Source organism: Neofelis nebulosa, chromosome 6, assembly GCF_028018385.1.
Source record: "Neofelis nebulosa isolate mNeoNeb1 chromosome 6, mNeoNeb1.pri, whole genome shotgun sequence".
NCBI lineage: Eukaryota > Metazoa > Chordata > Mammalia > Carnivora > Felidae > Neofelis > Neofelis nebulosa.
The window spans coordinates 5,232,148-5,255,328 of NC_080787.1; the positions used below are offsets into that span (position 1 = coordinate 5,232,148).

General features: G+C 44.9%; 1 protein-coding gene and 1 non-coding gene across 2 annotated transcripts; both read left to right on the forward strand.

Moving 5' to 3' along the window:
* The first annotated feature begins 1,763 nt into the window (after window positions 1-1,763).
* Window positions 1,764-22,855, forward strand: LOC131515186 (dapper homolog 3-like). Its single transcript, XM_058735900.1, has 6 exons — window positions 1,764-2,011; window positions 2,123-2,353; window positions 7,856-8,266; window positions 8,357-9,470; window positions 18,695-18,842; window positions 22,684-22,855. Exons 1-6 carry the CDS (start codon window positions 1,764-1,766, stop codon window positions 22,728-22,730), a joined length of 2,199 nt encoding a protein of 732 aa, XP_058591883.1. The 3' UTR covers window positions 22,731-22,855.
* TRNAS-GCU (transfer RNA serine (anticodon GCU)) lies at window positions 2,453-2,534 on the forward strand. Its single transcript has one exon. It is a non-coding gene; the product is annotated as a tRNA-Ser (tRNA).
* Window positions 22,856-23,181: the final 326 nt, after the last annotated feature.

Genomic DNA, 23,181 nt, shown 5'->3' on the forward strand with positions numbered 1-23,181 from the left:
TATGGAAAGTGCTGGAGCCCCGTAGCTGCAGCCCTGGATATAACAACTTTTGACAGTCCGTATATATTCTTGCAGGCATTTTTTATGTCAATGCCCATCATGGTTTTTCCAAAGTTGCAAAGGGCCTGTGGCTTTTTTTTTTTTTTTTTAGTTTTCTACCATATTTAAAATAAAATACAAAAGGAATATTCTAAAAGTTGGGATATAGTTGAAATAATTATATTTAAACATGAACTCTGTTAACATCAAATAAATATACAATAATTGTATGTATAATGTACTTTGGAGATATCAAGAAAAGTCTATATTTGAGTCTTCATAAAACTGAGGCTGAGGCTAAGTGGCCTCACTGATATTATCTAAAACTCTATTAATTTATCTTCATATTTACTTAAAATAATAATGATAACAAAACTACAATACTGTAGTTGGAGTCACCTCCCTCCTACCCCTACTTGATAGTTGGGTTTTAGGAAGGGAAAAAGAATGTAAGTTTTTAAATTTTAATAGGTCTTATAAAATTATCCTTTAATGTGTTTGTGCCAAGTTACAATTTCACAGCAGTATTTCGAAACATGCTTTCCGAAACTCTGGCCCAGATTTGTTATTATGAATTTTGTAAATACTTGTCAGTCTAATGGAGGGGAGAATATATTACTATTTTAATTAGCATATCTTTAAATATATGTGAAGGGAAGCTTCTTTTATTATGTTTGTCGTCTGAATTGTTTCTACTTCTGTGGATTGCCTGCACACACTATTGGTTCATGTTTTCTCTGCTGGTTGTCTTTTCTGAGGGATAATAATGATAATGCAAAGCATTTACATAGTGATTGCAGTGTCAGGTATTACATTTTTTTAAATGTTTATTTATTTTGGGGGGGGGGAGAGAGACAGCATGAGCAGGGAAGGGGCAGAGAGAGAGGGAGACACAGAATTGGAAGCAGGCTCCAGGCTCTGAGCTTTCAGCACACAGCCTAACGTGGGCTCGAACTCACCAATGGTGAGATCACAACTTGAGCTGAAGTCAGCCACTTGACCACCGACTGAGCCACCCAGGCGCCCCCAGTGTCAGGCATTTTAAAGCACTTTACATATTCATTCTACACGCTGATGTGCTGGGTGTAAAATGATGAATAATGAAATATGATCCCTGCCCTCTGGGGAGTATGGCGGGAGAACTGTCTAAAAGAAAAATCTTTGTTAATCTAACAGGTAACTTTTCTCTTGAAAAGTTGTCTTGAGAAGTAGTTTTGAAGTCACTGGTATCAAATCAGATTTCCTTGGAACTGTGAACAGGACAATGAGAAGGGATGCTTCAAACAACAAAACGGGAGTCCTGACTCAAGGCTGAAGGGAAATCATAACAGCCGACCTCATTCGAAAAAGTGATAGGATTGTTTGACTCACTAAATGAACAAGTCCTCAGTCCTCTAACCCGTGGATTCCCATGATGGGCGGTGCATGCAAAGGTGAGTTTATAAACTCGGTAAGGGACCCTGGGAGGGAGACCAGAGCTCAGAACACAAGTAGAGGTTTCATAGGAAGGAAAATGCAACGGCATCTTGGCAAGTAAGAATCTTCTCTCTTCCATTTCTCTCCAAAATCCTGCACGAAATATAGAAAAACTAACGTAGTCTAGTGAGTGAAAGGAGTTTCTGAATGCTGGTTTACCTGAAGCGGCCAAGGTGGGCTTCCTCCGGGGGAGAAGGGTGGTGATGGAGTTGGCTAGGTGGCCTGCACCGAGTGTCACGGAGAGCGGGATGGAGCCCGGGCCTCCCCACCTGCGGCTCCCTGGGGCTCCGACCTCCCCCCCTGCGACTCTCCTGGGCCCCAACCTCCCCACCTGCAGCTTCCCTGGGCGCGGGCCTCCCCACCTGCGGCTACCCTGGGCTCCGACCTCCCCACCTGCGACTCTCCTGGGCTCCGACCTCCCCACCTGCGGCTCCCGGGGCTCCGACCTCCCCACCTGCGGCTCCCGGGGCCCGAAGAGCGGTGGCGGCCGCGCCAGGTCAGCCCTGCCTAGGTTCCGCTCTGCTCTGACGCCCACGCCGTCTCCGCCGGGCGCCCGCGTGTAGCCTTGTTTCCAGCCCAGTTCTCCCCGGTCTCTGTTCGCGCCAAGGCCCCGAGAAGCGAACCGGAGGGAAATGCAGGTGTGCCCCCGCGGTCTGACGCATTTCAGGGGCGAGTACCAGAGATCCCGGCCTTTCCCGGAGTCCGGGCGCTCCCGGGGCGCTGGCCACGTGCGGGCAGCAGGTGTCCGCGCGTCACACGGCGGCGCGCTGGCTGTGCCTGCTCACGTAGCACCTGCTGCGGTGAGAGGGACCCGAAAACGCCTGTCCGGGGTCCGGCGGTGAGGGTGGAGGCGGCGTGGGGGGAGAGCAAACGCGCGGAGGCGTCACCGCGGAACCCACCGCGGAGCGAAGAGTCCGGCCGCGCGGTGCGGGCACCGGACGAGGTGGCCGAGTGGTTAAGGCGATGGACTGCTAATCCATTGTGCTCTGCACGCGTGGGTTCGAATCCCACCCTCGTCGGGAGGTTTTCTTTGAACCCCAGCCGGGGTGCACACAGGGGGGCCGGGTAACGCTTGGTCAGCAGCACCTGTCAGAGTGGGGTCACTGGATCCAGCATCTGAGATGCGGACCTTCTGGAGAGAAGAAAGATGTTTATACTCACCGCGGAGTCTCCAGGTCTTTTGAAGAACGGTCCACTGAGGGATATAGAAAAACACTTGCCTGACTTAAATGACAAAGTCACCCACAAAGATATGCAAATGATTGTTTATATTGTACTTTGCATGAAATTTTCAGCTATATATATTTTTTAATTATACTGCAATTTTCAACATGTTTAAAGTGTCGCCTCAAAAAAAAAAAAAAAAATCTCTGGGGCCCCTGGGTGGCTCAGTCGATTAAGCGACCAACTCTTGATTTCAGGTCAGGTCATGCTTACCCGATCATGGGAGTGAGTGTGGATCCTGCTTAAGGTTCTTTCTTTTCCTCTGTCCCTGCCTGTCCCCTGCTTGTACTCTCTCTCTCTCTCTAAAATAAAAATAATTTAAAAAACAAAGTGTCCCATTGCCCCCAACGTGTAATTTCGACTGTGTGCTCCTGTAAATACTGCAGCATACATTTTAAGAAATGAGTTTGCTCGTCCTAGGTTATGTGCATCGGAAATACTTATACAAATTGCCAAACTGCCCATCAAAGGAATTTTATTACTCTGCACTCCAAACCTATAATCTTGCTCCCCTCCCCCTCCCCAACAGAGTATCTTGTCAGCTTGGGTTCTCTGTTCATTTAGTAGGCGAAAGGGGTATTGCAATACAATTTAATTTCCATTTCCCTTATTATGACAAAATACTTCTTACATTTATAAAAGCAGAATTATTTTTGTTTCAATTCATTTGAATTTTTGTTTTTATTGTTTTAAGCTGAGAGCAATATTTGACGTATGATCTCTGGACTGCTTCAGCTGCAGAATTCTGGGCCTCACTCAATCTATTAAATTATGATCTCAGGGAGTGTGTGCTTTGGAGTCTGTGATTTAATAAAGCATCAGATGTTTCTTCTGTTGACCCGGAAACCTTGTATCTGCCTTAGGTATCTACATGTTATATCTAATCACCCAGAATTCTCTTTATTTCTGTAAATGTTCAGCCCGGGAAAGCTGTTCTGGTTTTTTATCTTCCCAGCCACATCTCTCCTATCTTGTACAGATTTTAAAATCTGTTTTCATATCATCAGAAAATTGGCTACTGTTAGTTGATTCATTCTACCCTGGACAGACCTCTACACAGTCGATTGCAGCTTGTTTTCTCTGGATAAGAAATATTCCCAGGATGTGTCTGTAAGTTCTTTGAGGGAACTATCAAAGAAAAATTGCACCAGATGGGGTTAAACAGGCAAGGAAGACTTTATTTAGAGTATTGAAGTAGAACAGGGAGACTGACCTCCCCTTGGAACACAATGAGGGCAGCTGGGGATTCATGGCCAATGGGCAGGGAGAGGGAGTCGTTGGATGGAAAATTGCTAAAACAAGACAAAACAAAATAAAAGCACGCAAACAAAAAAGACTTGATTGAATATTTAGTGGAGCCAAAGGGAACTTGATTGGATATCAAGGGTAGGGGGTTTCCCACCTAAACTGGTTTAGCGGGATTCATGCCCAAACGGGACTCAATAGGATTCGTTATTAAGACTGGGCTTGACAGACCAAGGATGGAGCCCAGTTCAGAAGACTCAGAAGAACCTGACCAGTTTGGCCAAGGAGGGAGCCCTTGTCAATACCCATAGGGATTCCCTCCGCTTCCTGAAGGCATAGGAGAGCCATGGAACACATGAGGTACAAGCACAAGTGTCCACACTCTCTCCCAGCCTCTGTCATGTGCCTGGCTGGCTCTGCTCTGGTGGCAGCTGCCCCGTGGCCTTCTCTCCAGTCCTGGGTCAGCTGGGTGCAGGCACCCCTCCCCCCAGGCCTTCCGTTACCTTAATTTAGAGGCTTGGAATAAATCTGAATTATTGGATCTGAACTAGGACAGGTGGGACCTTGATGCTGGATATGATCATAATGATTACATCGTTAAATTCCTCTTCAATAGTTAAGAAGTGGTTCTTCCTTCTGTTCCTTCACTCCATCTGTTCCATAAAGTTCCAGGAGGGCAGTTGGAAGTCCAGGGTCTATTTGCAGTATGGACTTCGTGTCGGTTAGTATGTCAGTGCCGCGTGGCCGAGAAAGCCGCAGGCTGCAGGTGGACTTGGCTGGGAGAAGGACTGCGGATATAGACTTCCCACACGGGCAGGGCTGTCGGGCCATCTCAGGAGAGAGTCAACACTGTGGGGGAGACCTCTTCACACTAGCACCCACAAGGTGGAAAGAAGACACCACCTGTTGCTATGGCAGCACCCCAACAGAAAAGGTTGATTCCCTCTGCAATCAGCCTGATCACAGACCGGGTAAGCGGAGGTGCCTCTTATGACATAGAAGAGAGTCATCTTTACAAAACACACATACCTGTCGCTTCCTAATTTAGCTCTTGTCCTGCTGAAGGAAATCTTTCCTTCCTGAGACCCTGTTTCTCTCATCATCCTAAAGGTAAAATGAGGGGCGCCTTGGTGGCTCAGCAGGTTAAGAGTGGGACTCTTGATTTTGGCCCAGGTCATGTTCTCACCATTGTGACACCCAGGCTCAGCCTGGAGCCTGCTTGGGACTCTTTCTCCCTCTCTCTCTGTCCCTCCCCAGCTTGTGTGTGCGTAAAATAAATAAAAATAAACAAAGGTGGGGCGCCTGGGTGGCGCAGTCGGTTAAGCGTCCGACTTCAGCCAGGTCACGATCTCGCGGTCCGTGAGTTCGAGCCCCGCGTCAGGCTCTGGGCTGATGGCTCGGAGCCTGGAGCCTGTTTCCGATTCTGTGTCTCCCTCTCTCTCTGCCCCTCCCCCGTTCATGCTTTGTTTCTCTCTGTCCCAAAAATAAATAAAAAAAAAATAAAATAAAATAAACAAAGGTAAATTGAGTGTAAGGACTTCCTAGTTCTGATCTTTACCTCCAGTTTCTTCCTGTCTACACAGTGACAGTAGTGTTCCGGAGGCACCCACTTGTCCCTGAGCCTCAGCTCCCTGTGGTTCAGTCACACCGATGCTGGTGTGAGGATAGCCCACCCTGGGCCGCCTGTGATGGACTGGAAGCTTTTCCTGCAATCCCCACGCTGCCCTCCAAGCACTGGGGGCAGGTGGCAGGAATGAGGAGGAGGGAGAGGTGAGAAGTAACCTAGGCAGGGGTGGTGCTTGGAGTCCCCTGGGGGGGGGGTGGACTGAGCACTCTGGGGACATGTGTGTCCTTGGAGATGTTGAAGGTGCTGGGCACCCCAGGAGGGTCTCCAGGTCTTCAGGTGAACTTTAGAAAGTGGAACTTACTTCCCAGGGTCTTACGTTTGTTTGGTGAGAGTAGGGAAACTGAATACCACTGAGCGTGCAGAAGCCATTCCACCAACTACAAAATATAAAGGGTTCTTCTCGAGAGGAGCCATTGAGCGAAACTCTATCTCAGATTGCAGATTCAACATCCAGAAAGCCACCTGTTATACCAGGGACCAACCAAAAGGGCGAACACAGCCATCTGTAGTCTCGGCTAAATATCCCCTGGGCAATAACTGCGAGCTCCGACCCAGAAGTAGGTCAGACTTCCAAAAGGCCAGGCTGAGCACGAAATCTGACGCTGTGGTGTCGTTGAAGAGGCGAGGAGCAAAATGTATCTCAAGGCAGTCGGAGCACTTTCCTGCGTGCCTCCATTGGTATCCAGATTTTGTGAGGTCTGAAGCTTACACCTTTAGGGGGTCCTGCTTAAGAAAAGGAACAGACATTATCTGTACAGAATTAGATACAGCCACTCTAAGGCCTAGATGATGTAACAGGATAAGTTGCGGTAGAAAGAGGCAACAGTCTTCACTAGTTTCCATTATAATATCTTTCTGCAACTTTTACAAAAAAACATACATCATACAGGACTATCCCTTCCAGGCCTTGGATAGGGTGCATGCAAATGGGGGGGGGGTCATGATAAATACTCTTCTGAAGGGATGTTTCACAATATCTTTCAAAATAATCTTTCAACAATTTTTCTTTAAGCACAAAAGAATTAAAAATAAAATATGTTCAAGAATGTTCAGTGTAATATTTTGCAATATCAAAATGTGAAAATGTGCCCATCTGCTTAATGGAAATAATATCCAGCTACTAAAAAAGACTGGGACAGATGGAGGTGCCCACATGTTGGCTTGGCAGTTTTGGGAGAGGATCTAATTTAAAACAAACAAATCCCAGGGGCACCTGGGTGGCTCAGTCGGTTACGTGTCCAACTTCAGTTCAGGTCATGATCTCACAGTTGGTGGGCTCGAGCCCCACATCAGGCTCTGTGTTGACAGCTCGGAGCCTGGAACCTACATCATCATATTCTGTGTCTCGCTCTGCCCCTACCCCAACTCATGCTCTGTTTCTGTCTCAAAAATAAATAAACATTAAAAAGTTAAAAAATATATAAAACAAATCCCAGAAATTTCTGACTTGTGATATATAGCATGATCTAATTCTGGTTAAGTCTTAGTGTGTGAGTTTATATATTCATTTTAAAATAGGTTTGAGGAATATATACTAAATTCTTGGCATGAGTATTTCTGAGACATGGAACGAGGGATGAAGGAGCTTTTCATTTTTTGCATGTTCACTTTTGTTATACACACACACACACACACATATATATATATATATATATATATATATATATATATATATAGTTTGTTTACAGGTGTATGCCACTTTAGATGTTAAAAGTGAAAATGTACCAAAAAATTAAAGGCCCTACGTAGAGGACTTAAAAGTCATGTTTACTTCATATTAGCTGCCTACTGTGCTCAGCACGACCATGATCAAAGTATACAGAAAGTGAAAGGGACAGAAGACAGAATCTTTGACTGCAAAGGATTAACGGTTGGTTAGGGGAAAACCACAAAAGATAAACGCAACACGTTAATAGTGGCTAGGAAACTGGGGGTGGGGGTGAGGTGGGGCTCCATCTCATCCTTTGAAGGTCTGATGACGAGGGCACATAAGCATTTTACATATAATTTCATTGGGTTTAGGGACTCGTTCAAGACCATTTACAGAACCCAAGGGTAAGAATTTTTGATTTAGAGCTTTCCAAAAGAACTGTTGATTCTTCAAAACCTCTTGCATCAGAAATGCCAAAATGTGAGTCATCACTAGGGACCAAAGTAGAAGGAAACAGAATGGGAAGAGGACGTCATTCAGCAGTTCAACAAACGCTCTTGGGGTGGTATCTACCGTTCTCTGAGCGCTCTCAGCATAGCCGAGGGGCCATCGGGGCGGGGGCCTGAGACGCTTCTAGTGCTCTCAGGCCTCCTGCTCGGCGCTTTCCGCGGGGGCCGGGGGAAGCGGGCACCTGCCGGCACCGTCCTGTGGAGCGCGCACCGTCGGCTGCGGACCTGCGGGGCGCGCACCTGCGGGTACTGGCCTTCGGGGCGGGCACCTGCTAGCACGGGACCCGTGGGGCGCGCACCTGCCGGCACCGGCCTGCAGAGCGTGCGGCCCCGAGCAGCTCGCAGAGCGCAGGAAGCTCTGGTGCCCTCCCGCCTCTTGCCGGCGCTCTGGAAGCGCGCCGGGTCGCGCAGGTGCGCCTCTGGGGCGGGTTTCCCGGCGGCTGCGGTACGGCTCGCCAAGCCGGCGCCGCCGCGTCACCGGGAGAGGCGCACGCTGTGAGTTGCGGGTCTCCCACCCGTAAAATGGAGAGAGGACACCCGCTCTCGCAGTCCTTTTCCGAGCCTGACTGGCGGCTGCTAGGACAGGCCGGGCAAAGCCTGCAAAACCGTCCGTCCCGCCGGTCTGTTCAGAACCGCCGGTCGGAGCGCCCAGCAAGCCCCGGGCAGCCTCTGCACCGCGAAGCGCCCCCCCGCGGAAGATCGCGGAGCCGGGGCTCCCGCGCGCTCGCCTCCGGGGCGCAGCGGTCCGCCGCCACGACCACCGAGAGCTCGCACCGCCCGCAGTCCTAGAGCGGACCGGAAGTGCGCGCCGGGCCGGCGGGGAGGCGCGTTTCGCGGCGGGAGCGCGGGGCAGTCCCGCCGGCCGGGACGGCGGCCCTCGGAGGTGCGGGCTGCGGCCGCGGGGAGGCGGCGTGTGCGCGGCGACAGCCGGCTCCGTTCGCCGCGCGCCGCCCGCAGCCCCGGCCCGTCCCTGCCCCCGGCCGGCTCGGCTCCTGCGCGCGGGGCCACGGCGGCCTCGGCTTTGCGCCTCGCGGGTAGCGGGCGGCGCGGCGAGCGGCCCTGCGACCCCTTAGCGGCTGAGAGCCCGCCGCTTCCGGGGCGGGCCGGGACCGCTTCCCTGCGGACGGAGCCGCTCGGGTGGCCGCCCCGTGGGGCCACGGAAGCCGGTCCCCTCTCTGCGCGTCTGTCTTCTGTGTTTGACGGGGTTCCTCCGTGCAGAACTTCCCTGAGGAGCGGGCGGGACGCCCCGCACCTGCCCCGACCTCAGGTGGCGTCCAGCATGGCCGCGGCCTGCGCGCGCGTCCCAGCCTCGGCTAGCCCAGCGTCAGAGGCGCACGGGGACATCATCCAAGTGAAGGTTAAGGAAGAAGACCATGTGTGGGATCAGGAATCCTGCCTGCAGGAGACTTGGTGTCACACCAGGGAACTCTGTCGCCAGCGCTTCAGACACTTCTGTTACCAGGAGACGCCTGGACCCCGCGAGGCGCTGCGCCGGCTCCGCGAGCTGTGCCGCCAGTGGCTGAGCCCAGAAACGCACAGCAAGGAGCAGATCCTGGAGCTGCTGGTGCTGGAGCAGTTCCTGACCATCCTGCCCGAGGAGCTCCAGGCCTGGGTGCGGGAGCACCATCCGGAGAGCGGGGAGGAGGTGGTGACCGTGCTGGAGGATCTGGAGCGGGAGCTGGACGAGCCTAGACAGCAGGTGAGACATTTGGAGGTGCCTCTTCTGTGCAGAAGTTGAGGGCGTGGGTCCAAGCTGGAGTACGTGCCATCAACTCCACACTGGTGGCGGCACATTCCGCTTTGGGGCATTATTATTTGATCGCCGGTGTAGATGAATAGATTCAGGCTTATGGGATAACAGTTTGCACGTAAGTGACAAATCCACAAAAGTAGATGATGTAACCACATGGGAAACCTTGATCTATTGCCTATCAGTAGAAAATACACTTTATTTACTGGCTGTGAGATTAAACTTTCTGATGCCCATATATGAAAACAAATCAGTATCAGGATATAAGGAACACCTTCTGGGAAAGACAAATAGAGAAGTAGCCACTAACTAGAAATATCAGGAAAAAGGGAATGATGAGATTTGGGTTCCATAATAGGCCCTGTCACTAATTAGCTGTGTAACCTTTGGCGTATCCAACCTTCTCTGGGCTTTAATGTCTTCGTTTGTACAACAAAGAAATTAATTCCATCATTTTCTAGATGGTTTTCAGTACTTGGAGTTGTTGGTATGTGAAACGTATCGAGTCCAGTATTTGGTCTTTCACCCTTACGCTAGAGGTTATTTTTAAGGGAGCATACATGCCTTCTAGGACAGTAATTTTAGAACATTACGGATATTACCAGTCACATTTCTATAATGATACCATCCATACATTTATCTGAACTCCTTAATTATGAACATTTTACGTATACAGTCTGATCCATTAAGACATGTTTTTCTGGAATGCAGATCTTTCATATGAGATTGATAAATAAGGAAATGAGTCCATGTAACATTGAAATCGTTCTGGCACAGACGTGAATTTTACCAGCAAGCTGATGTTTGGGGCCGCCAAGTGAGAGCAGCTGAATGCAAGGCGTGTGATTATAGCGGATGCAGCAAACTGTGAAGACGGGCAGCACTGTGCCAAACGCCCATTTGCCCATTCACCTCCACATCCTTCCTCTTGGCCCGTCTCTGTTTTGGAAATGCTTCTTTGCATGGTTCCCTCCCAACTGTGTGCATTTTTTGTTCAACTTCTTTGTATTCCAGAAAGTGAGCAAGCAGAGGGCTTTACAAGCAAGCTGGTGATGAAATCTCTGCTAGCGAACACAAAACAGCAGCTTCAAGAACTGAAGAAAAGCCCAAAATTACAAAACGCTTTTAAAAAATGGAAGCATCTGTGACATGGTGCAAGCGGCGTAAAGGAGTCAACGTTGCATGCTGCCAGAGACAGTAGAAGAACTGGGAAGTAACAGAAAGTTCTCTAGCTGGAACATCTGCCAGCACTACAGAGTTTGTTTGGACGAGGTGTAAGGAGATGGAAAAACCGGAACATTGGTTAAGTGTGTGGATTGAATACCAAACAAAGAAGGAATCCGAGGCATCCTTTCTCAAATAAAGGGAGGTCTTAGCAATGTATGAAGACCTTCAGGAAAAAGCTACAAGTGCAGAAGTGTCTTCACTTAGCGGAAGTAGTGGCTGCTTTAGCGACTTCCAGAACGGCCGTGTCTTCCAGTGCTAAGCCCTCTGGTGAACTGTGAGTGCGGATAGAAGAAGCTGTACGGCTCTCCCAGGGTTAAGAAATCTGATTGATGAAGAAGGCTATTCCCTGGATCAGATTTTAATTTTGATGAAACCAGGCTGCACTGGAAGCACATTCCCTCAAGGGTCTGGATCTCTAAGGAGGAAACGCACAACACACACGAGGGCTTGAGGCCACGCGAGATCGTGTGATGTGATGCGGGGTGCAATCCCAGTGGAGATGTAAAGCTGAGGATGAGCTTTGAAAGGAGTCGGAAAGACTGGCCTGCTGTAGTTCTAACAAGAGAGGCTGGATAACAGGCAGATATTTATTGGTCTTCTAGGTGATGTTTTTTTCTACGTGACTTAAAAAGGTAACTGCAGGAGGAAAAAATTATCTTTCAAAAGTCTTAGCATACACCCATCCCTCCTCCAACAGTTGCTACCCTTTCATCAGATACTGAAGTTCTCTTTTCTCTCCTAGTAAAACTTCTTTACTCCAGCCCCTTGATTGGGGTGTGATTGCAGCCTTTAAAGCTTATTACTTAGGGAGAACATTCAAGGTGTTTATTGCACCTACAGCGGGTGAAATGCACACACAGTTTTTGCATTCTGGAGTCAATTGCACATTAAACCTGCCACTGATATTACTGTGGAGGCCTGGCATGATGGTTCAGGTAGGACGGAGGGGGAGCGGACGGCTCAACTTCTGTCACCTGAGGTTCAGGTAGGGTACAGGGGGAGTGGACAGAAGATGATGAATGACTGCCATGCAGAGTGCCACAGGACTGTGCTTCATGCATAAGGTCCCATTTGGAACCATGTAAGCAGCTCCTTTACTAAAGAAGGGAAATGTTTAAGCAGCAGAAACTGCATCTGTAAGTCAATTTCAAAGAAGTAAACACACGATTGATGAGCCAGAACCAAATCATGGTTTTCTAAAATCACTGCATTTCTTGGAAGATGTGCAAATGCTTCTCCTCCTGAACTTCTGATGACAGAGTCTCTACTCCTCCTTCCCCTTTCCTGAGCCCACTTTGTGGCACAGTAGCATCACCTCACTGAGGTACAGTGCTATACGGGATGTAATCATCCTTTATAGTATCTTTCTGACTAGGCTTGTATATTACTAGGACCATGGTTTTATTAGCACTCTGGTGACAAAGTTGTGTATATCTTAAGTAGTCTATCCTGTAACTTTATTTTCTCCATAAATCCTATCACTTTTGTGTTTAGTTTTGTAGAAAGCATGTATTTTCCTCTTCCCTCTAGCCAGCACACCTCCTCCTTTTGTTTCAAAGAAACAATATAGTTTTTTTTTTTCCCTGCAAATGTGCCTGTTTCTTTAGAATTTTCCTCTTCTACTTTGTTGAGAAATGTGGCCGTTGGTAGGACTTGGTGTTTGGTCAGTTCTGGGTAATGTTCGTATTTGATAGATTTTCATATGACTCAGGGTTTTATAGAGCTCTCCCTACTCTTCTAGAATACTAAGTTTGCATAAATGTTTCTCATTTTTCTTGTTTCTGTGTGATTTCTGGAAGAAGGGGAAATGCCATTGTTGCAGACATGCTTAGCTGCCCTCTCGGAACACAGGCACCCCTGCTTTCAGAAAGTGTGGTTTCTAGCTCTCCACTTTATACCACTTTGTTTTTACAAAAGACCCGCATCAACACAGTAACCGCTCTTTTTCATAAAAATGAAAATACTCTGTGGATTCTTCAGGTCAGTAAACACAGGAACTAGTGTGGTTCTTTTGTCAAGGCAGCATGGCCTATATGAACTTACAGAAAGTGGGGATACTGTTCACTCTATGCCCTTTCTGCTTCCAACAGTTTTCACAGGAATGCCCTACTTTTGTGTAGCAGGGGAAACCTATATCCCCCCCCCACACATACACACACACACACACACACTTGCTTCTTCCATAAAAAGCGTTGATTTTGTTCATGTTGGCCATGTACCTACCTACTTTTCCAGCTTTCCTCCTACTGGAGTTGGCTATGCAACACAGGCCTGGCCCGGGAGAAGTAGGCACAGTTTCTGGCAGTTTCTGTGAAAGCTTGTACTTTCCTTGTAAGATGGGGCAGGTGCGTTTATTCTGTCTTTGCCCACCGCCTGTCGTGAACATAGTTGGTGTCCAGGCCTGCACAATGGTGGGCACGAGCAAGAACCCAGGGTGGTGAGGACAGCTGCCCTCCTCACACCTCTTGTCATGTGACAAAAAGGACACCCCCTCCCCCCATTTTTTAAAGCCAATATGAGTTAAGTGTCTAATTGGGAAATATATGCATTTCTAATGACTGTGGCTGCATTATACCACGATTTTACAACCAGAACTTTCGTATTAGAAAATTTTAAAAATCAAATCCAGGAATCATAGAGTGAAAGACAAATGACCGTCATAACGGGTTTGAGGTTAATTTCATTTCTGTAATTCGTTACTGCCGCCCGGAGTCACCCTTTAAAGTCTGGTGGTGGACGTCCTTCCGGGACCTGGCGAGTCCCTCCCCTGCATAGACAGAAGGGTGTGCGCGGGCGAGGTGGGGGAGGAGCGGCCGCAGCCGCAGGTCTTCGGGTTCGTGTTTTAGTTGCTGTAAGAGTCTTTGCAGAACTGATAGGATTATTGAACTATAAGCAACAGGTTCCCCTGTCCCCCGGCTGGGATATCGTTTTCACTCCACGACTCTGTTTCTCCCAGTTATGTAAAGATTCGGGCAAATTGAAACGTAGCCTATTTATTATACAAACCAATCTACATAGGATGTCTTTTTCTTTTAATCCAGATTTTTCTTTTTCTCTTTTCTTATTTTAGAGAGAGCGAGCACAAGTGAGGGAGAGGGACAGAGAGAGGGAGAGAATCTTAAGCAGGTTCCACACCCACCAAGGAGCCCCGGGTGGGACTGATCCCATGATCCTGGGATCCTGACCTGAACTGATATCAAGAGTCAGCTCAACCCACTCAGCCAGCAAGTGCCCCCACATATGATGTCTTATTCTTAAGATCAGAGAAGGGAAGGGGCACCTGGGTGGCTCAGTTGAATAGCCAACTCTTGATCTTGGCTCAGGTCATGACCTCGCGGTACGTCGCTTCAATCCCAGCGTTGGGTACTGTGCTAACAGCTCAGAGCCTGGAGCCTGCTTCAGATTCTGTGTCTCCCTCTCTCTGCCTCTACCCTGCTTGTGCTCTCTTTCTCTCCCAAAAAATAAACATTAAATTAAACTAAATTAATTAATGAAATTTTTTTAAAAAACGTGAACTTCATTCATACTGTAAGCATGAAAGAATCACTGGAAAAACTTGAAAAGAAGGAAATAGTCTTACTAGATACTAACCTACCGTAAAGCATCTTTAGATGACATCATGGTACTGATACATGAGTAGATGGATCAATAAAGCAATAGAAGGTACAAAAGTAGACCCAAGCACATACGAAAATTGTACAATACATTTGCCATCTCAAATCACCGTAAGGAAAAATGGACTTTTAAATAAATGTTGGGATAGGGGCGCCTGGGTGGCTCAGTCAGTTAAGCATCTGACTTTTGGCTCAGGTCATGATCTCATAGTTCGTGAGTTCAAGCCCTGCATCAGGCTCTGTGCTGACAGCTCAGAGCCTGGAGCCTGCTTCAGATTCTGTGTCTCCCACCCCCCCTTCTCTCTCTGCCCCTCCCCCACTCATGCTCGGTCTCCCTATCTCAAAAATAAATAAACGTTAAAAAAATTAAGTAAATGTTGGGATAAAGGGACATAGCCATTTTGAAAAGGCACATTAAATCTATGCCTCATACCATATATCAGAAGCAATAAACTTTAAATGTGTCAGAGATCAATACATAAAATTTTAAATACCCAACTACTAGGATAAAGTGTGAATGACGTATTTTATTATCTGGGTGTACAGAATTACTCCAAACCCAGAAATAATATCAAGAAATTTTTCTTTATGAAATAATTTAAAAATGCAGGACAGAAAACCCACACAGAAATAAAAATGATAAATTTTAGTGAAAATATTTGTAAGATTTATCACAGACAAAAGCTAATCTTTTTGGCAAATGCAATAAAAATGATCAAGAGACATGAGCAGTTTTCATAAACAGATAAATGAATGACTTTTAACTGTACAAAAAGATGCTCCACTTCAATCATAAAATTGCAAATCAAAACTACATTGAAGTACTTTTGTCACCTGTCAGATGGCAAAATTTCAAAAGCTTGGCAACACAGTGTGGTGGCCTGACTGGAAGATAGGTCCTGTCATATGTCGCTGGTACACGTACAAGATGGCACCTTTCCTTTGGGGGTGGGGCAGATTTGGGCACCATCTAACGCCTGCTTGTACCCTTTGACCCACCCAGCAATACCCTTTCTGGGAATTTGCTTTGAATATACACATCTACAAAGAAGAGACGACATAGACATAGTTTTTCATTGCAGCTATTTGTAAAAGCAAAATGTTGTAAGCAACCTAAATGCTGATCCACGTACAGTGACTGAATAAACTGTGGCGCATGAATGTAACGTGGGACCATGTACATAAAAATGAAGAGGGTATCTATGAACTGGTATGAGATGACCTCTGGAGAATATTCTTCTAGCAAGTGAAAAAAGGAAGGTGTGAACTACTATGTATAGTATAGAAAAGTATAGACACATTTGCATTAAATTTGTATATATTATGTATATATGTATATAAGTGCAAATATTGGTGTATATGTATGTATATATGTGTTTTACATATTTTTGCAAAAATAAACTGAGGGTAAACCATCACCAACAAAAATGGTTTCTTATGGGAGTGAAGGGGGAGTAGAATATAAGCAATATTTCTCTGAATATGTATTTTGATTTTTGGGGGCATCTGGGTGGCTCAGTCGGTTAAGTGTTGGATGTTTGGTTTTGGCTCAGGTCATGATCTTGTGGTTTGTGGGATTGAGCCCCACGTTGCTCTCTGAGCTGATGGCACGGAGCCTGCTTGGGATTCTCTGTCTCCTTCTCTCTCTGCCCCTCCCCTCTCCCAAAATTAATTAATTAATTAAAAAACTTTTTTAAACTGTATGTTTTCATCTTTTGTACCATTTAAATGCTTCAAATATTTTTTTTTTCACTTGGATACTTTATTGGGACTTTTACTTTCCTGTCATAACTTCTGCATTTGGGAATGCTATGGCAATTTTGTATTGTTACAATTTTTCAAAGAAAAGATACATTGGCTTCTAGAGTAAAGATACATATAGCTTTTTTTTTTTTTTTCTTTTCTAAATTGGCTTAGAAAAAAGTGTTTTTTTCATGACACTTAACAGAAAGGCAGAAACTTGGGAGTCCCAATACCGGCTGTTCAGAAATATCTCCTAGAGAAAAAAATTCAAAAGCAATGCTTCAAATATTTAAAAAGCAATGTTAAGGGGCACCTGGGTGGCTCAGTCAGTTAAGTGTCTGACTTCAGCTCAGGTAATGATCTCACAGTCCGTGATTTTGAGCTCTGCGTCGGGCTGTGTACTTACAGCTCAGAGCCTGGAGCCTGTTTCGGATTCTGTGTCCCTCTCTCTCTACCCCTTCCTCGCTTGCGCTCTCTCAAAAATAAAAAATAAAACAAAAACAATTAAAAAATAAAAATAAAAAGCAATGTTAAAGTCAAAGTGATTGAACACAAACAGATGAACTCAACTGTATATCAAATTATTATTAATAACAGCAAAAAAACAATTCAAGTAACTTGAACACAGTACTCTGACTATATGCTCTTAGTGGAATACTTACTGTCTGTGTACATATAAAGCTGCAAAGATATTGATTTCACATAGTAGGTATGTCATTGGAAATGTGCTTCAACACAAAGCATTGTAAATTCTGAAACTGTTCTGTGCTTATTGTAGGTGAGGGCAAATGAGTAAATATATACATCATACTGAACTAAGTTTTTGTTTCACCATGGGAGAAGGTATATATTAAAATGGAATATAGAAAGGTGAAGTAAATCTTACTGTGTTGAAATTGGATTGAATTCATGATATTCTGTAAATATGTTTACCAGCTCTATCCATGAAAGTGCCTGGAGGGGACGAGGCATCATTAACAATGAGCCAACCTCCTACTCAGTCTTTGTTACTAATACTGTTGCTCCAAAATGAATCAAGACTTCTTGGGAAAACCGTTGAAACTAGTCCTGATACAGGGAAAAGACAATGTGGTCATGTGTTTATTTTTCTGGAAAAATGGATGTGACCTAGCAGGGTCATGTTCACACAATGCAGGAGCCTGATCAAAGGGGCCCCAGGGGCCAGATGGGAGACAGTTGGTGACCAATATGAGTAAGGAAGGAATAGATTACAAAATAAGTCTATAGTGATATTCAAAATGATAGAAAGCTCTTTATAGGAAATTGCTAGCTAATAAATGTAGAAGAAATTATAAAGGCAGGCAGTAGCCCCCAGTATAAAAATTGATTCAAGCAAAAATCATCAGTGAATGCTAAAAACATTGGGGAATAGGCTATTGATGTACATGCATGCTCTTACCCCATTGCTGACTTAGTAATTACAGTGGGAAAATGAGTGGATAGATCTGGTGATCACGGCCTTAACTAACTGATCAAATTTAGCATTATCGATAATGGAATAACTTGATAGCATGTGCCCTGTGACATGACACCATAAGTACACATCACTTACATAGTATTCTTCCAAAAATTACTCACCAGAATGTTTGTGAGGAAATAAGACAAATCTCTGACATTCTATAGGATAACTGGGTCTGACTTTTCAAAATTGAATGTCATAAAAAAGATTCCTGTCTTTTTTAGATGAGAGGAAGCAAAAGGTATAATGTATAAATATTATGTATAATATTATTTCATGGACTTAAAACCATGATGAGAGGAAGCAAAAGGTATAATGTATAAATATTATGTATAAATATTATTTCATGGACTTAAAACCATAAAATATATTTTGGGGACAGTTAGGGAAATTTAGTTATAAACCATACATGAGATGGTTAGTGTAAGGAGCAGATGATGTTTTCTTTTTCCCCATGCATAACACTGGGCCGGTTTTCCACATTGACTCTAAAACAACTGTCAGATTCCTTTCTAGGTGCAATAGTCCCTATCAGATAATTTGCATAACCCCCATCCCAAATATTTTTAATTGCTTACACTGAAACCCATTTACAATTTTCTTTTAATTGTCACAACTTAGGATTCCTTTAATGTTTGTGTTGTTATTCCCCAAAACCAAAACCACAGGGATGAGTACCGACTTCTGTCCAATGGAGAGAGTTTCTGTTGCATGGCTCTGCTTTATTAGTCCCAGCATTTTTTTGATATCTCTCCTTATTCTGTTTGGCATTCGTCTTAAGAATTCAGCAAAGGGGCGCCTGACTGGCTCAGTCAGTTAAGCATCCGACTTCCACTCAGGTCATGATCTTGCAATTCATGAGTTCAAGTTGAACACGGGCTGGAGCCTGGAGCCTGCTTTGGATTCTGTGTCTCCTTTGCTCTCTACCCCTCCCCCACTTGTGCACGTGCTTTCTCTCTCTCAAAAATAAATAAACATTGAAAAGAAAATTCAATGAAGACTTTTTTTCTTCTCACATTCTATTTCTGTACAAGAATGTTCTGAGGTTTAGCTATGCTTTGTGCAGTGATCACCTATATTCATTTCCAGATGTATCGATTTGTCCCCAGGTCCCACAGGACACAAATGGGCCTGAAACTCCTATGGAGGAAATGAGTCCCCTGGATGCAGCACAGGAGTGCCTGGGTACCCAGCTCCCATCTATGGAAGACAGAATGGAATGTACATCTCCAGAGCCACGCCCACTGCAAGATAATGGTGAGGTCCAGAAGGAGGATGACGTTTGGGAGCGGGAAGGGTCTCCTTGCTGAAAAGCTATGAAATCTCATCCATTGCAACCTTACTGAATTCATCTGAGGAAAGGTCAGCCAGTGTTGGGTGATGCTATTAAAGGAGTTAAGCAGCCAGGTAATAATGTAAGAAATCATTGAATACAAGATTTTTGATGGATATTTTGCAATGGAATTACGTCCCTGTGGATAAATCAGAGGATAAATCAGTAGGGATGCTGAGCACTCGTCCGTGTGCCCATTGGTCTGATTTCTAAAGCCTCTGCCCCAGTTTTTGTCACACATGATGTTTAAGACTTGGATTGCTACTCAGAAATTCTACTGGAGAAAATGGAATTTCTGGTCTATGCCCCTTAGCATTTCAAGGACTGTTAATAGGATAAGGTGTAGTGGAGGCAAGAGCACAGGCTGACTGTTCTGGAGCAACGTCTTTTCCAGAATCTCCAGTATAATCAACCCGTTCTACGTCTTGTGAAGTCCTAACAACTCCCCAATTATCCTGCACCTACCAATACCCTCCTTGCTTCTGGAGCTCATGTTCTGGTTCTCATTCACATTGCCCTATATTCCTTTCTTCCCCCAAATTCATCCTGCTTCACCCTCCTTTCCTACTCATGGCTCCATAGTATGACACAAAATGTATTCCCGTTGAAAGAAGTCCTATCCATATGGTGGTCTTTTCAGTTGCATTTCGAGACATTGAAACATAAGCCCCAAATGTTGCTGTAACAGTTAACTTAATAGGACAAAACATGGTATAGTCTGGGGCTTTTTAAAAAAAGATCTATTACTGGGGCACCTGACTGGCTCAGTCAGTAGAGCACAAAACTCTTTGATCTCGGGATTGTGAGTTCAAGCCCCACGTAGTGTGTAGAGATTACTTAAAAAATAAAGTTTTTAAAAAAATCTATTACTGTATTGCTGAGGCTTTTCTAGCCGAAACAAATCATCTTATAGTTAATAAATAAATAATAACATCAATTTGCTTCTTGTTTTACATAAAACAGTATTTAAGGCTAATCCCAGATACTGCTCTGGAAAGTTACATCTCTTTACTAGATCAGAACTTTTTGTTCCTAGCTTGGGTTCTTCATTTACCTTCTATTTCTCCAAGGCTGAGCTCCCTAACCAAACCTGTGTTCCCCCAACTTGTGTGCCCACGCCTCTGTTTCTACCCCAAGCTCTAGTGACTGCTTGGGCAGTGTATATGCTTCAAATGATATTCCCAAATATTCTAACTGATTTTTTTCTCTATATTTTAGGGTCATTTTTGTGGCTTTCCATGATGTCTCAAAGGGTGGGTGATGATAACCCCAGTAGCTTAGACACTAATGAACCAGAAATGGAACCAGAAAACATGAGAGAGAAGTTCTTCAGGAACTTAGCAGTGTTGCTGGAAAACAAAAGTAATAATACCAAGATATTTTCCAAAGCAAAGTACTGTCAATTAATACGGGAAGTGAAAGAGGCTAAAGCAAAGGCAAGAAAGGAGTCTGTTGACTACCGTCGCTTAGCGAGGTTTGATGTGATCCTTGTGCAAGGAAATGAGAAGCTGATTGAGGCTATAAATGGGGATACAGATAAAGTTCGGTATTACTTACACAGTGAGGAGTTATTTGACATTCTGCACAACACACATCTCAGCATTGGGCATGGAGGACGTACCCGCATGGAAAAGGAGCTACAAGCAAAATACAAAAACATCACAAAAGAAGTTATAATGCTGTACCTGACACTCTGCGGACCATGCCAACAGAAACATTCGAAACTCAAAAAAGTTATAACATCAAAACCAATTAAGGAAGTTAATTCAAGATGCCAGGTGGATCTTATAGACATGCAATTGAATCCTGATGGGGAGTATAAGTTTATTATGCATTATCAAGACCTTCGTACAAAGTTGAGTTTTTTGCGGTCACTAAAATCTAAAAGGCCTAAGGAAGTGGCACATGCTCTTTTAGATATTTTTACAATTATTGGAGCTCCCAGTGTCCTACAATCTGACAATGGGAGGGAATTTTCAAGCCAGATTGTCTATGAACTCAGTAATATTTGGCCAGAGTTGAAAATTGTCCATGGGAAGCCTCAGCCCTGTCAAAGCCAAAGTTCTATGAACCAAACTAATGATGATATCCAAAATAGGATTATCTCCTGGATGCAAACTAACAATTCATCACACTGGGCCGAGTTTTTGTGGTTCATTCAGATGATCCAAAATCAGCCCTATCACAGAGGTATGCAACCAAATCCATTTGAAGGCACATTTAGCTCTGAAGCTAAACCAGGCCTCTGTCATCCTCAGTTAACCGAAGAACTCATTGCCAGCCCAAATCCAGAAAGTGAATTCGAACCAGCTGACAAAGAATTAGAGAATCCACCAGGAGCACAGTATGAAGAAAATGTTGAGACTGGAACCGAGAGTAGTGATATTGAAGAGAATCTTTCTATTACTCCTACGGTGGCCATGAAAAACCCTCCTGAAAGCAGATTAAAATTTTTATCCTGTGTAGTTTGTGAAAGAGAATGCTCAGGTACTAATAGTTGCATATCATGTGATGGAAGTGTCCATGCAGTCTGCGGGGTGCCCTCCCCACATGGGACTGCGGGCTACCATCACAGAATAACGTGCAGTCTTTGCTACGAGACCACCACAATGAAAAGGAAACATGATGAGATCCAAAGAAGTTTGACTGGTCAACCTTCCAAAATGCTAAAGCCTTCAGAGACACCATTTTCATCAGACAAAGTAGGGGATTGGGTAAGAGTTTGAGTATCTGTGGTAGATGAAAGCAGGGGAAGAGCTTCATTACTCTTCACTGTGCTCATGATGAGTGAGAATGTTTGGCAGGGTATATACTAAATAAAGCACAGGGTGGTCAACTTGGATTTGTTCTCTCCAGAGAAAAGCCCCATTACTTCTAATTCCTATCTCCCCCACCCCCCACCACCACCCTTTTATCAGGTTGGAAGTTATAACCTTGAATGCTGCTTTATTTTTTGTGTGGGGTGATGACAGTCTCACTCTGTCCTGGTGTGAGGAATTCCTTGGGGGGATAAGGAAGCTAAGATCTAGGGGGTAAGTGGTGTGTGTGAGGGTGTGTTTCTACAGGAGGATGAACATGGGAAAAGCTGAACTTAGTGTTACTTTGGGTGGGGAGCTGAGCCAAGAAAGGGCATCTTGGGTCAAGTGAAGTAATTAGGAAGGACAAGAGATGACAAGTTGGATTGCGAGATATGGGTTTGTGTTGAGAAAAAGTTCAGTTTTCGGATATAAATGGAGAACATGAGATAAGGCCAAAGAGCTTTATTTTAAATCTGTAGGTTTTATAGAGTTAATGTGTGTTCAGCGTTGAGTTTTGAAACATGGGGGCTACACCTGATTTGGGCCAGTGGTACTGGAGTGTGATCTTCGGATCAGCACTGGTCTGCAAACTTTATACCAGTCCACAGTGGGGCAAGTGTACTAATCAAGAGTATTTAGAAAGTAGCCACAATTTGACATTGACGTAGTGCCCAGCACGTGATTACTGCACTTGCGTTTCCGAGTAGAATGCTGGCAGGTATGGATGTTGACTCCTAGGGCAAGTCGTGTGCTGGCATTGTATAGCACTCAAGCACAGTTACAGTGCGTGATATTTTATGGCTAGTTTGTCTGCTGTAACTCAGAAAAAAATGTAAGCATTTATTTATCTTTATAACTTCATTTTAAAACCATTTTTAAATTTTTAATCAAACCTAGTTTTTAATTTGTTTAACATTATTAGACAAAGTAACATTTGTGTTTATTTATTTTTAATCCTGATTTTCAGATGGCAAAACAAGCTTCACTGGACTTGTTTGTCAAGAAAAAACATAGCCTTTCTGAATCTGGGGGCAGGAGTAGAAGAAACGGTAAAGGTGGAAGTCAGCCTGAGGAAGTGAAAGGCAGAAGAGTTCACACAGGTTTCACCCGGAAATATGACCCCTCGTACATTGAGTTTGGGTTTATAGCTGTAATTGATGGTGAGGTGCTGAAACCACAGTGTATTATTTGTGGAGATATCCTGGCTAATGAAGCAATGAAACCATCAAAACTTAAGCGGCATTTATATTCAAAACATAAAGAAATGAGTTCACAACCAAAAGAATTCTTTGAGAGGAAGAGTAGTGAATTAAAGAGCCCATCAAAGCAGGTGCTCAGTGTTTCTCACATAAACATTAGCGCCCTGCGGGCTTCCTACAAGGTGGCGCTGCCTGTGGCCAAGTCCAAGACGCCGTACACGATTGCGGAGACCCTGGTGAAAGACTGCATCAAAGAGGTCTGCCTG